The sequence below is a fragment of the Leptodactylus fuscus genome, chromosome 3, assembly GCF_031893055.1.
Source record: "Leptodactylus fuscus isolate aLepFus1 chromosome 3, aLepFus1.hap2, whole genome shotgun sequence".
NCBI lineage: Eukaryota > Metazoa > Chordata > Amphibia > Anura > Leptodactylidae > Leptodactylus > Leptodactylus fuscus.
In genome coordinates, this window is record NC_134267.1 from 69,577,591 (window position 1) to 69,595,220 (window position 17,630).

Sequence of the window (17,630 nt, forward strand, 5' to 3'; positions counted from 1 at the left end):
ACACATTAGGTATCCATGTGTCTGAAAGTGCCCAGTCTACTGAATATAGGTTATCTGCAGTGCTCCTGTTCTGTCGGGAAGGGGTTAATAGGAGCACCGCAGATACCTTATGTTCAGCCAGGCTGAATTCCAAGTGGGGGAAAAAACCTCAGTCCTCAAGCTCAGGGAAGGGGCAGACAGACAACCAAAACACCTCCTCCCCTTTCCCAGCAACTACTGCACCCAAAACTCTGACCATTTTTAATTTTTGAAATTTTCCAGTAGCTGCTGCATTTCCCCCCCTCGGCTTATACTCGAGTCAATAAGTTTTCCCAGTTTTTTGTGGTAAAATTAGGGGCCTCAGCTTATATTAGGGTCGGCTTATACTCAAGTATACACGGTATAACATTTATTAAACCCCAAGGTTTACACAAACCATCAAGGTGTACACAATTTATATACAGTACTTCAAACATCAACTACAACAAGAGCTTGTACTCAAAAATACTGACATAGAACAGGAGCAAGATTTTGCTGTTATTCACTAAGGGTCCAGTCACATGGAGTAAACGTGCGCTCATTTTGCCAAAATGAGCATGCGTTTACTCCGTGTGAATGGAACCTAATATGTTAAAAAATCTATACTGTGCATAGTAAACTGTGACTCCAAAATCTAACTTTTTTGTGATTGCACAGCATACCATGTATATTAACACAACTTAATATTTCATATATACAACCACCTTCATGCAACTTTGCAGCAAACAGAGATTGCAAGCAAAAATTGCACAAAAATTCAAATTTGCCACTAAAGTGTGAGATCAAGCAATCCCTTTATGCAAACAAAATGTACTTTCCAAAAAACTGCAATATGTGAGGAGTTCATACATACCACACATATCTATATTTACAGGTGTGGAAATGTGCCAACCAATTTTGTGTGCGCAAAGCAAATATGAGTTTACATAAAAATAGAATTTTCTATCCTATAAAAATTGTAGCAATTTATACATTTATCTGTAGTAATAATCGTTAATGCTATTGTTTTACTGTAACAGATATCGCTAGAGCCGCGATCACACCAAGACATATAGGTAGACCAGACCACCCACGGCAATACACCAATAGCTAACAGTAGAAAGAGGGATCATGAAATAAACACAAATCAAACTACATGTCAGTGATAGCTCTATAACTATCTCTCTTCTCCCCTATCAATATGCTAGCGACAAATCATGATGCCATCTTTCCTGTGGTTATTACATCCTGACGATCTCCCATAGAAGGGAGTCTTTCAACCAGTTATTCCCACCACTCCGCCTTCCATTTGAGTGAGGAAGCTCTTGTGTTCTCTGGAGCCTTTGAAATGTAAATTCCTGTAAATATCGACATTATCTGTTATATCTGTATATAAGTGATATGTATGAGTCTTTACGGTGAGTCTGATATGGTGAAACTGTATTCAGACCGATCGTATCATTGCGTCTTCAGTCTCCCTACACATATAATTGTATTCAACTGTAAACATGATGGGATATATTTCAAATATCCATATGTATGTCATTGGTATCTCTTATAACACAAAAGACAGAACATTCACAAAAAAGTATTCCAATTCCAGTGCTTTCCCATTAATCATCTTTTTTTTTCTTTGATCATATTTTCTATATTACAATTAAAACTAAGCATAAATCTATAATTTCCAGCTAGGATTCCCACATGCTGTCTTTGGCTGCAGTAAGGAACATTCCCCTTCTGCCATTTTGCAGTTGGACAAAACTATTGTTAGACCAGGGGTCTCAAACTCGCGGTCTCAAATTCAGCGCACTGTCAGCTTTCCGGCAGTATATAGAACTGCCTGTGGGCAAAATGGTGAAAGGTCCTCTTTAAACATTGAGGTGGAATGAAGGGGCTCATGACACTGGGGGCAGACGAAGGGAGGGGGGAGAACGGCATGACACTGGGGCAGAGATGGGGGGACATGAATCTGGGGGCAGAGATGGGGGGACATGAATCTGGGGGCAGATGAAGGGTGTATATGTAGCTGGGGGAAAGATGGAGGGGGGACATATAGTTTACGGGTGACTGTAGGAGGATTATACGGTGTGGGGGCACATGAAAAATGAATGGGTGGAGTCAACTTAAAAGTGAGTGGAGCTAAATTTGCCGCGGTGCGGCCCGCCGACTGGCTGGGATCTTGCTCTGCGGCCCACATGCTGAGTTGAGTTTGAGACCCCTGTGTTAGACCATGCCCTTTTGGCTAAAACCCACCTCCATATTAAGCCTCCATCCAACTGATCTGGTGGTAAACCACTGGTGTTCTCTGCTGCAGAAAATACTGCCGACTGACAAACAGTGGAGATCTATTGTTTATTTGTTGTGTTTATGTCTAGGTTTCTGATCTAGAAGCAGGAATTGACAGATTTATGACACTGGCTAAGATTTCCATACTGAATTGTCCAACAACATTGTGTATTTACCAAGCTTGGTGTCAGAATGACCACTGAATAATGCACCAGCAAGAAGATAGTTAAACCTGGGGGTTTGCCAAGATATTCCAATAACTGGATGTCATTTGAAGTGCTGCTTTTCTGATGTACAGGCTCCAATAAAAAGAAATGCTATGAAGGAGAAAATCAGGCGAATGATTCACCCTTTACGAGCAAAATACTTGCCGATTCTAAGTGTATAAATGCCCAGCTCACACAGCACGACAAGACTAGGAATAGAAAAGCAATGTGGAATGGAAAACTAAATTACAATGGAAGATACGTTACAATTATCTGAGTTTTATGCTAAATTAGAATCATTTCCTTTGCACAGTGAGGCAGATTTTTATGCTAATAGTCATGTTTCAGCTATTGCACATTTGCCTTCTGGGTGGTTAAAACATGGATGTATCACAGTGGTATATTGCATTTTTATCAGTGATTAACATACAAGAGGATCCATATGACTTGCAGATTCACAAACTGACATGTCAGAGAAAGCAGGTCTAAAGAATAGGAGAAGCAAAGCAGAAATCGGTCAGCAATATAGGGCTGTGGAGGCGACAGGCCAAACCACTGACTCCATCTCCTATTTTTCCTGTCTGGCAGTTCTTCATAAATGGTCGAAAGTCATGGTCAGATAGAAGCAGTAAAGATCCTCTAATTCTGGACAAAAACAATGATCAAATCCCTTTGGATGTTAATATGTAGCAAACTATTTTTCTAATTATACAATATTAATATTTGTATAATATATAATAATGGGATTCCCCATGAACATAACTATATTTAAAATTGTAGACAAAAGTTAAATATTTTAGCAAATATTGTGGACAGGTTATCAGGTGGGGTCAGTGCATACATGACAAGATAACTCGCCACAATAAGGAGATGTCTGGGTTTCTGACAAGTTCCAGACCATAGAAAATGCACCACTATTGGTTATTGCATAACTTTGGAGAGATGTATTGGCCCTGATTGACCACTCTGGCCCTGAGAATGTCATGTGTATATTCCAAGCTGAAAAAGTTATTAGCATTTCATTGCCTGGACACAGCCAGGCAATGAAATAAATAAACAAATAATCCACGTTATCCGATTGGAGCATGGCATTTACTTGAAAAGCAAGTTTCTTCATAGATTTGAGGAAATCTGGGGAACATGGTTGGATACCCTGGGCCTTCCCTTTTTCCGCTTACAGCACCATTGAATTCTTATAGCGTACCTTCAGTTATGAACAACTTTGCATAAGTGAATAATGCAGGTGAAAATAAGAAACTTTTTAATATATCTTATTAAAGAAATGTTTTCTTTTCCACATTTTATGCAGTTTAATTTCCACATATTTGTCTATGAAGAGGGGATAAAGGATAAAAATGACACCCTATATAATTGCTTCTTCTACACTCTGCTTCTCTGTACACTTTTATCACTACTATGTTTGTTGATAAGAGGCTACTAATGCACAGAATAAGGCCATGAATTAACCAGTTGGCAGGAGAATCCCACTTCCAACCCCTCCATTGAGCTCTGTGTGTGAGACTGAGTACAAAGACCAATATAATGTAACCAATCAGTCAGACTACATTTTCTCCATACTATGCACAAAGTTTTCAATAAATATTTGTACCACAGCAAAAGCAAATAATTGCGCGCCGCTCTTCTTTAATGCAAATCACAGCCATTTTCCCCCACATCGCAGTCACAAATTAACTAGTGTAACAAATTGAAACCTGCACGGCAGCGACCTCATATGGAAAGCGCTGGTAAGAAAGTGTAGCCAACAGAAGTCTTAATAGAACCAGCGCGTTTACAATTTTTTTCCCTTTTATGTGCCACTGTATGATGCTATACAGTTACTTTATAACTGCTTATTTTACAGATGTTAAGTGAAGCATCCATGGGAAAAGTCCGCATTGTCCATGGTGATATTCTCACATACAGAATGGACAGAGCATTTCCTAGTCATTTACAGAAAGCATGGGAAGATGGTAAACCTTTTTTTTTTTCTTTGTACAATTTAAGTTTTGATTTACTGAGTGCATGTAAATAATTGGTCTTATGATGTATAAACTTTAAAGTATTAAAAGGGGTTTTGCAATTTACAAAGAAAACCTCCCCTTTAAAGAGGACCTTTCATCAGATTGGGCACAGGCAGTTTTATATACTGCTGTAAAGCTGACAGTGCGCTGAATTCAGTGCACTGTCGGCTTTCCCGATCTGTACCCCGGGTTAAAGCGCTATCGGTCCCGGTACCGTAGCGCTTTACAGTCAGAAGGGCATTTCTGACACTTAGCCAGGGACGCCGTTCTGCCCAGCAGCGCCTATCACACTGTACTGTGGAGCGGGGAGGAACTCCCCCCATCCCTCTCCTGATAACACTCGTCTATGGACGAGCTGTGTGAGCAGAGGGAGGAGGCGTTCCTCCCGGCTCCACAGCACAGCGCGATAGGCGCTGCTGGACAGAACGGCATCCCTGGCTAAGTGTCAGAAACGCCATTCTGACTGTAAAGCGCTACGGTACCGAGAACGAAAGTGCTTTACCCGGGGTACAGATCGGAAAAACCGACAGTGCACTGAATTCAGCGCACTGTCAGCTTTCCAGCAGTATACAGAACTGCCTGTGCCCGATCTGATGAAAGGTCCTCTTTAATACACCCTTATACCTGTGGCACCCATTTCACTTGTTTTTAAATTCCATTTTACCTTGATGGATGTTATATGCCTTTTGTTTTATATCTATTACCATATATACTTGAGTATAAGCCGGGTTTTTCAGCACAGTTTTTGTGCTGAAAAAGTCTGCCTCGGCTTATACTTGGGTCATTACGGCAATATAATAGTTATAGACCCGGCATACAGACACCGGGGCGGGTGCTGGGCCGCAGCATCGCCACGCTCCTGACAGGTGCTGTTCATTTCAAACTGCAGAAGTACTTACGGTACTTCTGCTAGCAGGGCAGGAACACAGACCCCGCCACTGCTCTATCACACGTGCGATGACGTGGTCACGTAACCTCAGGCCCACACCCGGCGTGTGTTGTGTTCCGACCCTGCTAGCAGAAGTACCGTAAGTACTTCTGCAGTTTGAAATGAACAGCATCGTCACACTCCTGCCAGGAGCGTGGCATTGCTGCGACTCGGCACCTGCCCCGGTGTCTGGATGCCAGGTCTGTAGCTGTAATGGTGCCGCTCTACTCCAGAGTGGTCGCCATGGCAACCGGCACCTTCACTGTTACAGAGGAGCTCATGAGCTCCGACATCTCCGCTGTAAGAGTTACAGCAGAGATGTCCTCTGCAGGTAGTGCTGGAAGCCTCCGAGGGGAACCGCTGCAGGGAAGCGGCAGGCGCCACCATGCCCCTGGAGTGAGGATGAAAAGGGCACGACCGCTCTCTCGAGGGTTGTTCTGAAGCGCTGAGGGAGATCCTCCCGCCGGCAGGAGCGCTGAGGCCGGACCTGAAGGAAGACCTCGGCCGCTGGACCTGAAGGGGAACAGCGGCCGGCTGCCGGCAGAAGTACTTAGGGGAGTCACTGGCAGCAGGGAATCCCCTCAGAGGTCCTGCCGGCGGCAGGCCGCAGTTCCTCTTCGGGTCCGGCAAGCCGAAGTTCTCATTCAGGTTTGGCCCTCAGCGCTCCTGCCAGGGATTCCCCTCAGCGCTTCTGTAGAGGCTCCCCAGCCTGCAGTGCAGTGACGATTTTTGCAATGTATTAGCATTGTAATGAATTGCATTAGTTTTCAGACCCCCTGGGGTTCAAGACCCCCCTAGGGGGTCTAATAAATGCAAGAAAAAAGTAAAAAATAAACTACCGTATATACTCGAGTTTAAGCCGAACCAAATATAAGCCAAGGCCCCTAATTTTACCACAAAAAACTGGGCTTATTGACTCGAGTATAAGCCTAGGGGGAAATGCAGCAGCTACTGGAAAATTTCGAAATTTAAAATGGTCGTAGTTTTTGGGTGCAGTAGTTGCTGGGGAAGGAGAGGGATGGGGGTGTTATGGTTGTCTGTCTGCCCCTTCCCTGAGCTTGAGGACTGTTTTTTTTCCCCCCACTTGGAATTCATCCTGGCTGAATATAGGGTATCTGCAGTGCTCGTATTAACCCCTTTCTGACGGAAGAGAAGCACTGCAGATCCCCTATATTCAGTAGACCGGGCACTTTCAGACACAGGGATACCTAAAGTGTTTGTGTTTCACAGTCATTTTCTACTTTTGTGTCTATTCTAGGGAAAAGAGTGATTTACAACTTTTAATTTTTGAATTTTTTTTTTTTAAAGCTTCTTTTCCCCCCCACTATTTTATGGGAGATTCTATATATTGATATTGCTGCTGGAGATAGACCTCCCTCCCAAGACTCGAGTATAAGCCAAGGGGGGGCTTTTTCAGCACAAAAACTGTGCTGAAAAATTCGGCTTATACTCGAGTATATATGGTATTAAAAATTCAACTCCTCCCCCTTTCACTAGAACACATATAATTAATAACTAATACTGTTAATACTGTGAAACACATACACGTTAGGTATCCCTGTGTCCTAAAACACCCACTTTACAAATCTATAAAAATATTTTGCCTGTACGGTAAACGCTGTAGCGGGGAAAAAAAAGTTGTCTAACTGCCCCTTCCCTGAGACCCCCCCCCTCTTGGAATTCAGCCTGACTACAGCCTGGCTGAATATAGGGGATCTGTAGTGCTCCAATTCCATCAGGAAGGGGTTAATAGGAGCACTGCAGATACCCTATATTCACCCAGGCTGAATTCCAAGTGGAGGGGGGGAAATCCCCAGTCCTCAAGCTCAGGGAAGGGGCAGACAGACAACCAAAACACCCCCTCCCCTTCCCCAGCATCTACTGCACCCAAAAACTCTGGCCATTTTAATTTTTGAAATTTTCCAGTAGCTGCTGCATTCCCCCCCTCGGCTTATACTCGAGTCAATAATTTTCCCAGTATCTTTGTGGTAAAATTAGGGGCTTCAGCTTATACTCGGGCCGGCTTATATTCGAGTATATACGGTATGTTAACTCATAGTTTCGATGCCTTCAGCGTGAATCTACAATTTTCATAGTCATATTCAAAACTCTTTGAATGAGACGGTGTGTCCAAACTTTTGGCCAGTACTGTGTGTGTGTGTGTGTATATATATATATATATATATATATATATATATATATATATATATATATATGTGTGTGTGTGTGTGTGTATATATATATATATATATATATATATATATATACATATAATTTTTTTCTATTTTCAGATCCACCGAATGTGCATATTATCGGGAATTTGCCTTTTAATGTCTCTACCCCTCTGATCATCAAGTGGCTGGAGGACATGGCCAACAGAACTGGTCCATTCACGTATGGCAGGACTCAGATGACTCTGACTTTCCAGCGTGAAGTAGCTGAGGTATGATCAACACTCCAGAAACAACCTTCTGCACAGTAGAGAAAACCTGAATTTCAATTATTGAGTAGGAAATTAACTGGAATAAGCTACTTACCTTATAAAAAAAAGCTGTTACTTCCTGAACAGAAACCGAATGTAGATGCGTACCGGGCCTTACAATTGTGTACCACCAAAGAATTGAACTGTTAAAACGCAGTTTATTAAAAACCAATTAAAATAAAGTATGGACCTAGCTCCTCACACTAATAAGAACAGTGAATATTTTATACACTGTATGTTATATGCTCATAATCCAGGCTGGTAACATGTTGACCATGAAAGTATGGAGGGTGAAGATACTATATTGTGCATTTATGTTCAGATAGATCTGATTAGGTAGCATTTTAGCAAGTATACATGTTTGGTAACTCCATTTGCACATTCTGCTGGAATCCAATTTATAACACCTAACTGGTTAACCAGATAATATTGTCTATTTATGTCATCATGACCCCTTCACTGTGTAATCACTGTGTAATCAGCCTCATCACATAGAAGTGAACAGTCTGTACACTACTACTACACTATTACATTCCATGGTTGCTATGTTAGTGAGTCACTGCGTTTACTATAGCCCCACAACTCACTTAAGAAGCTGATCTGGGTCTTAGACGCCAACATTTTTGATGACCTATCCTGAGGAATAAAATAAAGGAGGAATCAAAAATAAGCTGGAATACCCTTTTAAAATTACATGCAATTAATATACAGTCCTATGAAAAAGTTTGGGCACCCCTATTAATCTTAATCATTTTTAGTTCTAAATATTTTGGTGTTTGCAGCAGCCATTTCAGTTTGATATATCTAATAACTGATGGACACAGTAATATTTCAGGATTGAAATGAGGTTTATTGTACTAACAGAAAATGTGCAATATGCATTAAACTAAAATTTGACCGGTGCAAAAGTATGGGCACCTCAACAGAAAAGTGACATTAATATTTAGTAGATCCTCCTTTTGCCTCTAGTCGCTTCCTGTAGCTTTTAATCAGTTCCTGGATCCTGGATGAAGGTATTTTGGACCATTCCTCTTTACAAAACAATTCAAGTTCAGTTAAGTTTTATGGTCGCTGAGCATGGACAGCCCGCTTCCAATCATCCCACAGATGTTCAATGATATTCAGATCTGGGGACTGGGATGGCCATTTCAGAACATTATAATTGTTCCTCTGCATGAATGCCTGAGGATTTGGAGCGGTGTTTTGGATCATTGCCTTGCTGAAATATCCATCCCCGGCGTAACTTCAACTTCGTCACTGATTCTTGAACATTATTCTCAAGAATCTGCTGATACTGAGTGGAATCCATGCGAACCTCAACTTTAACAGGATTCCCGGTGCCGGCATTGGCCACACAGCCCCAAAGCATGATGGAACCTCAACAAAATTTTACAGTGGGTAGCAAGTGTTTTTCTTGAAATGCTGTTTTTTTTGGACGCCATGAATAACGCCTTTTTGTATGACCAAACAACTCAATCTTTGTTTCATCAGTCCGCAGGACCTTCTTCCAAAATGAACTGGCTTGTCCAAATGTGCTTTTGCATACCTCAGGCGACTCTGTTTGTGTCGTGCTTGAAGAAACGGCTTCTTTCTCATCACTCTCCCATACAGCTTCTCCTTGTGCAAAGTGCGCTGTATTGTTGACCAATGCACAGTGACACCATCTGCAGCAAGATGATGCTGCAGCTCTTTGGAGGTGGTCTGTGGATTCTCCTTGACTGTTCTCACCATTCTTCTTCTCTGCCTTTCTGATATTTTTCTTGGCCTGCCACTTCTGGGCTTAATAAGAACTGTCCCTGTGGTCTTCCTTTTCCTTACTATGTTCCTCACAGTGGAAACTGACAGGATAAATCTCTGAGACAACGTTTTGTATCCTTCACCTGAACAACTATGTTGAACATTCTTTGTTTTCAGATCATTTGAGAGCGGGCTGTCCATACTTGGCGACCATCAAACTTAACTGAACTTGAATTGTTTTGTAATGAGGAATAGTCCAAAATACCTTCATCCAGGATCCAGGAACTGATTAAAAGCTATAGGAAGCGACTAGAGGCTGTTATCTTTGCAAAAGGAGGATCTACTAAATATTAATGTCACTTTTCTGTTGAGGTGCCCATACTTTTGCATCGGTCAAATTTTGGTTTAATGCATATTATTGCACATTTTCTGTTAGTACAATAAACCTCATTTCAGTCCTGAAATATTACTGTGTCCATCAGTTATTAGATATATCAAACTGAAATGGCTGCTGCAAACACCAAAATATTTAGAACTAAAAATGATTAAGATTAATAGGGGTGCCCAAACTTTTTCATAGGACTGTATACTGTGTCATGACATTGTGGCTTGACAATGTGATTTTGGCTACAACTCCTGTTGCACAACCGAAGATCGCTGTTACCCTGTGGCCCATGTTGGAATTTTGTGATTTCAGCGTCTAGGCACAAAAAAGTTATCCACTGCTCAATGATTTTGCTACTAGAAGTCCAGTTGCAGCATCCTCTGGGTCACATTGAGTCTCCATTACAGCGGTACCATACAGCAAAGCCAGGAGTACATTAGATGCACAACTGGGAGTCACATCAAAATGTAACTATACAACTCACTACAGCAGCTGGCAGTAGCATGGTGAGGGGGCCTATGAAGCCCCCTGGCTTAGGGGTCTGGTTACAAGTTGGGTCTCATAGGCTTAAGAGGACCTGGTGCAGGTGCACCATTTGTCCTATGATTAAAACAGCCCTGATGAGAATAACCCCTTTCACCTGAAAACATTCAATATTTCTTTTACTTCATAAATCAATAGTGCAACTAAAAGAGGAAGCAGAATCTGTGAAAAAACAGGCAAATTTCTGAAACCGATTTAAAATATATTACAAAGTTTTCTGTGTATAGATTTCTCCTAGGATACATATCTGTACAGCTTGAAAGTGACATTCCAGCATTTCTTTTTTGTAGCTGTTCACACTAGGCATCAAAGTAGATTTAAAATTTTCTATTGCAAATGTTTTCACCCATATTTAGTCTAATATCGCTGACTACAAAGCACTATAGAACTCATAATACTATAATACCTGCCCATAAATGTGAGGATGATGTTTCCAAAGGCTGCATGAACTTCTGCTGATAACACTGCGGAAGGACTTGGGGCATGGTGATCTACCAAAATATCCGTAAAAATTCCAGCATCGACAACCATCTTCAATTAAAATATAATGTTTAAAACATAATTAATCTAAGCAAAACATATTGCGCACATATAAAAACAACGAACTTGCACATTAACACCCCTTACTCAAAGCATGATGACCTGGCTGTGGGGGAGCTGTGGGGAGCAGATTGAGTATCACTGTATTACATGACAGCTTCAGGCTCACTGTTAGACCTAGCAACAGCAAGTTTACTTTTAGAAGAGTTATCCTTCAATATCATATTTTAACTCCTTGTTAAGTAAGGTTTCCTTGATATATAACATTGTACACCTTGATTTATTGCTTCTTCGATTACTTTCAGAGGATGGCAGCACCCACCGGCAATAAACAGAGGAGCAGACTGTCTATCATGACTCAGTATCTCTGCCAAGTCAAACATTGTTTTACTATTCCTGGTCGTGCCTTTGTCCCAAAACCTGAGGTAAGATGGTAATTTTCAAAGCCATTAAATGGATTATGTACTGTTGCATATCTTCAAACTATGGTATTTTAAGCTGATACTTATCTTAGACCTCACAGATATACGGAGGTAATGCCTTCTGTTCCATTGACACAGGCATCCCTTAATCATGATGCTGCAGTTACTACATTTTTTGTTTTTTGTTTTTTTTTCCGAAGGCCTCCAACACACCCAGTGTACGAAAAAAGTGGGGTGCCACTAAAAAAAACGTGCCCAGGATGCTTACTGCTTAGGTACCCTATCCCAAAAAGGAAAGGGTTCACGACTTGCTCCTTGCCACTGGGCCAAAAGGCACAGAGTGACTCGGAGTCTCTAAAGGACTTACTGCCGAAACAAATTTCCTTTCTCCTTGAGGCTGCCACCACCCTAGGGTACTAGGAACCGATCTTTCGTCCAGTTTCTCCCTGGGTTGCCACCACCTGGGATACTCCTGGTCTCGGACCCATGCCTGCCTCAGCCGAAGCGAAGACAGGTCACAAAACACAGGGAGGGAAGCCCATTACAGACCTCACCTCCCATACAGACCGTAGGGAAGGTCCCAAAAGTGTACAGCATCCCTTTGTCGCACACAAAAAAAAGTGACAAGAGTAATAAAAAAGAAGTGAAAAACATTTAAATAAGTGAATGGAGTGCCATCAAGGCCCGGTCCACCCGCCGAATCTATAAAAAAAAAATTCCCCAGCTCTGGTAAAACCAGGCATAAGGAGTGGTGCTACAAAAGCGTGTATAGTGCCAAGCACACAATGCCAGGCTAGGTTGGATCCACCTGAGGACCCAAACGATGGAGAGCCTGTCTGCTAAATCAGTGGTTACCCTTGGACACCCACAAACCCCATAGACTATAATGGGGTTTGCCTGGTGTCTGTCAGAACTTTTCTCTGTATGATAATGACCGGACACCAGTGATGATGAGGCGTGGATGAATCCTACAGCTTTCACTCCAGTCACTAAGTCAAATGAAATGGACACCTGCTGATTCTCTAGGTGTTTTCTTTGCAGCAGTCACCTCATTTACATCACAGACAGGATTACAGTATAAGTTAACACCTCCATATCTAACACCACTTACCCATCACTGTATCCACTACTGGCAATGAATGATATGTCCTGGGGGCCACTGGGAATCATTATTAGGTTCTGGGGACCACTGAGAAGCATTATTAGGGGTCTGGGGGCCAGTGGGGAGCTTTATTAGTTTCTGGGGCCACTGAAGAATTTTACTTGCCTGGCTACCACTGGGGACGTTATAACTTGTCTGAGGGTCCCGTGAGAGATTACTACTTGGGGGACAGTTCAGAGCATTATGTGGTGTCTGGGGACCACAGGGAAGGATCATTATGTGTCTGAGGACCACTAGGGAGCTTGTACTGTGTGATGGGCCACTGGGGAGCATGATACCAGTTGGGGCCACTAAGGGAGCTTGGTAATGGTAAAAGGTGACATTTTGTATGTGCTGGTCAGAAAGTATAGGATTGTGTAGCAATGAGGATGCATTCACCTCATGCAGTTACAACTGCATCAAAACTGCAACAGTCAAATGCCTGCAAACTGTAGTTTTTGTCTTCCAGTAAAAAAAGTTGTTTTTTACTGGGAGTTGTTTTTTACTCCCTGTTGTCCAAAAGCCATAATTTGAGACCTGTATGAGGGCTTAATTTTTGTGTGATAAATTGTAATTGTTATTGGGACCATTTAGTATTCTGTCTAATGTAATTCGAGCCTGGAAAGAAATACAGAATGAGGTAAAATTAGAGAAAAACTGAGTTTGCTTGACTGTCTTAAGAATTTCTTTTTGCAGTGTTCACTGCAACAAAAATGATGTTTCCTGTATGCTGCGGGTCGCCACGACTATGCCAAAATTATATAGCTTTTATTAAGTTTTAACCACTTAAAGGGATTCAATCATTTGAATCCTATTTTTTCACCCGAACATGTAGGAATAGCCTTAAGAAAGGCTATTCTTCATCTACCTTTAGCAGATTTTGTCCCCAGTGCAGATGGCGACCCCCTTGAAAGAACAGAAAGCTAAATTATTGTTAGAGGGTCACCCAGACCCAAAAGGGGATAACATGACCCAAATAGAAAGGATTAACTAAATGAGGTAATACTAGCTGAATAATATCTATTAGACGAATAGGTACGTAATGAATGAATAAAAAAGAATTTGAGTGCTTCCTTAAATAAACCACATATCGGGTTGTTAATTTTTTCCATAGGACTCCATTGAGCAGGAGACTGCTAGAAAAGACACAACTGTGAGTCAGGGAGCTCTTTTAACACTGTTATGTATTAGACCCTACTACTGCTCAGAATGAGGTCATAAATTAAATAACAGCCTGCTCCTCCCCCTTGTCTCTCCGTAGACTGAAGTATGTGAATATGAAGATGGACTTTATGTAAATAAATAGTCTGAGTGATGATAAGTAGGTGCACCTTAGTAAGTGGAGAAACAGATTTCTTTAATAAGATATAATACAAAGTTTCTTTACATTCACCTGAATTATTAATTTATGAAAAAAGGTACACTTTCAGGAATTTTGGGCAGTTTTTTGCTTTTTTTTTTTAAGTTGCAATGAATAATTCCAGTGGACATCTATTGATTGGCCTTCATATCATCCTTGTACCCATTTCATGCAGGACATCCAAATGTGGCTCATGCCAACTAACAAACACTCACTACCAAGTTGTCCTCCCCACTATTTCCTAGGACCTTCTGAATGACTTGCAATTCTACCTTCTAAGGATGTGTAACGTCCATTGTTTTATAGTCTGCAAAACGGGTAGCGTGGAATCAGCCTTACACATACAGTGGTACAAAGTATCTATAGTGTGGTTTCTATGTGAACAGTAAGCATGAATGCAAACCAAAAACTCCATCTACAACATTTTATTGTGAATTTACAGTATAAAATATTTGTGCAGTTCTATTAATTGCAAAACTAATTTTTTCTTTAGAAAAACATGAGTAAAGTATATAATTTAAGAAGGTGAAATGGTTAATAAGAAGCATAGCACTTCAGCGTTTCCATTTACACATAGTCTTGGAGGTTATAACCTGCGCTATTGGTCTCTGCTTGCTGAGCCGCTGGTTCTGGTGTTTTTGCTGGAGGAGAATCTCGTTCTTCTTGCTGCTCCTTAGAACAGGATGCACAGAAAACTGCACCTGCTAGAAAATGCATCCCAGCAGAGATAAAGCCTATGTACACTGCTCCTCCTGGCTCATGTTTGCTACTTTCTGGAATGGAGGGATCCAAGAAGATGGAAATGATCTCTTTCATGTACCAGCTGACTGAAATCATGGCAAACATGCCAGCTAGCAAAAAGCATGTACCCCCAGCAAAAGCTATATTGCTTTTAGTTTGAGGATCCCCTCCTATCTTTGTACATTTCATTCCTGCTATCGACACACATATTCCCAAACCTGACAATATGCAGGACAGTACCATTGTGGTCCTTGCTGTTTGAATATACAAAGGGAGTGAGAGAATGGAATATTTCACAGTGCAGCTAAACATACCAGTACTGTACCACGTGCAGTCCATCCACAGACCTTGCATTTGAATGACAGCGGTAACAATGTTTGCCCCAGTGTCTGTATTGACCTTCCAGTTTGGTAGTAAAGTTGCTGCCATGGCCCCACACAATGCCATCAGTGCTATAAAGAATGCAGTGATTTGTAGCCCCACTGATGCCATGGTCTGTCATCCAATTCACCTTTTCCTTACTGTTGTCTGGTCTCTTCTGTCCACACTGAGACAGCACCGGTAACAGTTCTGTAGGGAAATAAAACAGACACGGTTGTGTGGAGGATGAGGAACGCAGGCGAGCAAGCAGGCATCAAAATAAGCGTTACCTTACTACTTCAATACAGCGCTTTTAATAGAGTAAAAGCTTGAGCTGACAAAGACACATGGCTGGCAAGCATGTCTTACAGGGGTAAATATAGATTTTTAAAAGGCTGCTGAACCGTTCGCTTAGTCATTATCAATGCTCCATGCTTCTCCAAAGGACACCTGTGTAATACCACATCATTTAGATGTCGATGGCGTGATTAACAATGCTCCTACCGGTAGCATAGAAAAATATCTGTTTTCAGAGATCTTCGAGCAGCCATACAACAAACCTTCCACTCAGGCTTTTCATCTACCCAGCAAATGACTTGTAATGCTTTGTCTTCCATCACGAATAGATTTTTTGTTCTGTAGGTCATTAAAACTAGAGGTACAGCCGTATAGCTCAACAGTAAAAAGGTTATTAGGGAGGGTTACACACAAATAATAATAGGATAAGAAAACTAATCTAGTTGGGTTTAAAAAAAAAAAAAAAATTTGATTAATATAATACAAGAGTAATAGTAGAAATATTTACAAAGCCATGAAATGGATAGAATGTGCCTGTAGATTACGTGTGTGTGTGTGTGTATATATATATATATATATATATATATATATATATATACTGTATTTCCTAGTAAAAAGCCCGTCCACTTACACATATCTTACATTCTTATGATACAGCATTTCTTTTTATATAATATAATATAATACCTGCAGTGTATAGACACTCTATTAACCTGCACACTGTGTTAAGTCCTCATTAGGACTAATTCTAAACAGTACCTTACAAAGACAGACAATGTGAGATAGGACCCTATTGTCTTTGCCTTCACATATTGTTAAAGGTTAAGCCAATTTGGCAGGTTAGAATACGATGTTATCATTATTACTTGCTAGAGAAGAAGGCTTTGTCTTAGCATAGCAGCATATTAGTGTAAAAATAGTACAGTAATAATGCATTTTAGTAATGAGCGGGCGTTCTGTAGCAATTGTATTAATGACTCATCAGTGCCTGACATTAAGTCACGCTGAGCAGCAGAGCATTGCTCCGTTTGCTGCAGAGCGCTGGTTAAAGACTATGTCAGTGTTCACCTGTAATTGAAAAGCACTTACTGGTAAATAAGTGGTGATGTTCTATGTCTTCCTTGCTGCTAGAGGTAAACAAATTTGGAAGAGAAAATCATATTTCTTCTTTGTGCCAAGAGTAAGAAATAAGGAAAATGTGGATCTTTAATGGCAGGGAGCTTTTACTATTTAGCATTAAATAACAGCAGATAACTGAAGTTGTTTGTATGCTGGCGGGATCCTGTATGAAGAAGCAGTTTGTTCATTATGGGGTTTTACTGGAGGAATATGCGCAAGCCAGCAAAACTTAGAAAAACATGGCAAGGAAGGGAAATTGTGGCACAGCGGATGCTGAGACAATACCAACCTTTAAGTGAGCAAACAAGTGACTTTTGTATTGTGTTTCAGAACACGTCTAAATCTTTCAAAGCATAAGTTTCAGCTGTCTGCATTAAAATGCAAGATGCACAGATAAAATATACTACACAGTCATACAGACATTGCAGCTACTGTATCTGGCTTATTGTGCAGTTTTCTGCTTTGTGTTCTGCTCAGTCCATTTTGCTTTGTCATCATGTTCTGTACACAGTATATTAACACTACAGAAGTAGTCTGGGAAATGTGTGCAGTGGAAACTCCACTAAAAACTTTGCGGAAAAGTTTGTGTATAGAAAAACATAGCTGCTCTGGTTGTTTGGTATTGAAGATCAGCTACAATTTACACCTGCAGATTTTGTTGCGGTTTTTTGAGGCAAAGCCAGGAGTGGATTGAGCAGAAGGGAAGAAGTATAAGAACTTCCTATATATTTACCTTTCCCTTTGTAGACATTCTTAGCTTTGGCTCAAAACAACGCAAACAAAAATCTGCAACAAAAAAAAGCTGCTTTTCCACAACGTGGTGCCTCAGCCTAAAGGAAGTTCTTATAACCTTCTGCTCAATTGAAGCTTTGAATTGGCTAAAAAAAAAACAAAAAAACGCAGCAACATGTGCATCAAAAAAAGCAGCTTTTCCACAAGGTGAGGTTTTAAGAATATAAACACGAGAGGAATGTGCTTTGGATTTTCCATCTGTATTTCCATATCTGTAGTACATCAGTTTATTCTGAAAATTTTCAATAAATGTCTGTCCCTTTGTAATATATA

The 17,630-nt window shown here is 41.0% G+C and overlaps 2 protein-coding genes across 3 annotated transcripts in view; one reads left to right on the forward strand and one right to left on the reverse strand.

Annotated features, from left to right (window-relative positions):
* The window catches only part of TFB1M (transcription factor B1, mitochondrial), a 101,601-nt gene that overhangs the window by 47,272 nt on the left and 36,699 nt on the right, over positions 1–17,630 (forward strand). For both annotated transcript variants that reach the window (XM_075267802.1, XM_075267801.1), the window contains exons 4-6: positions 4,351–4,459; positions 7,730–7,881; positions 11,431–11,550. In XM_075267802.1, the coding sequence (XP_075123903.1) occupies positions 4,351–4,459; positions 7,730–7,881; positions 11,431–11,550 (381 nt within the window). The remainder of the gene's footprint in view (positions 1–4,350; positions 4,460–7,729; positions 7,882–11,430; positions 11,551–17,630) is intronic.
* CLDN20 (claudin 20) lies at positions 14,616–16,657 on the reverse strand. Its single transcript, XM_075266602.1, has 2 exons — positions 16,536–16,657; positions 14,616–15,359 (listed from the first exon to the last, which is right to left on the reverse strand). The coding sequence occupies exon 2, from the start codon at positions 15,279–15,281 to the stop codon at positions 14,616–14,618; it is 666 nt and encodes a 221-aa protein (XP_075122703.1). The 5' UTR covers positions 15,282–15,359; positions 16,536–16,657.

What these genes read in the sequence shown, in the direction of transcription:
- CLDN20 (XM_075266602.1), bottom strand. Translation starts at nt 15,281, where the DNA reads ATGGCATCAGTGGGGCTACAAATCACTGCATTCTTTATAGCACTGATG.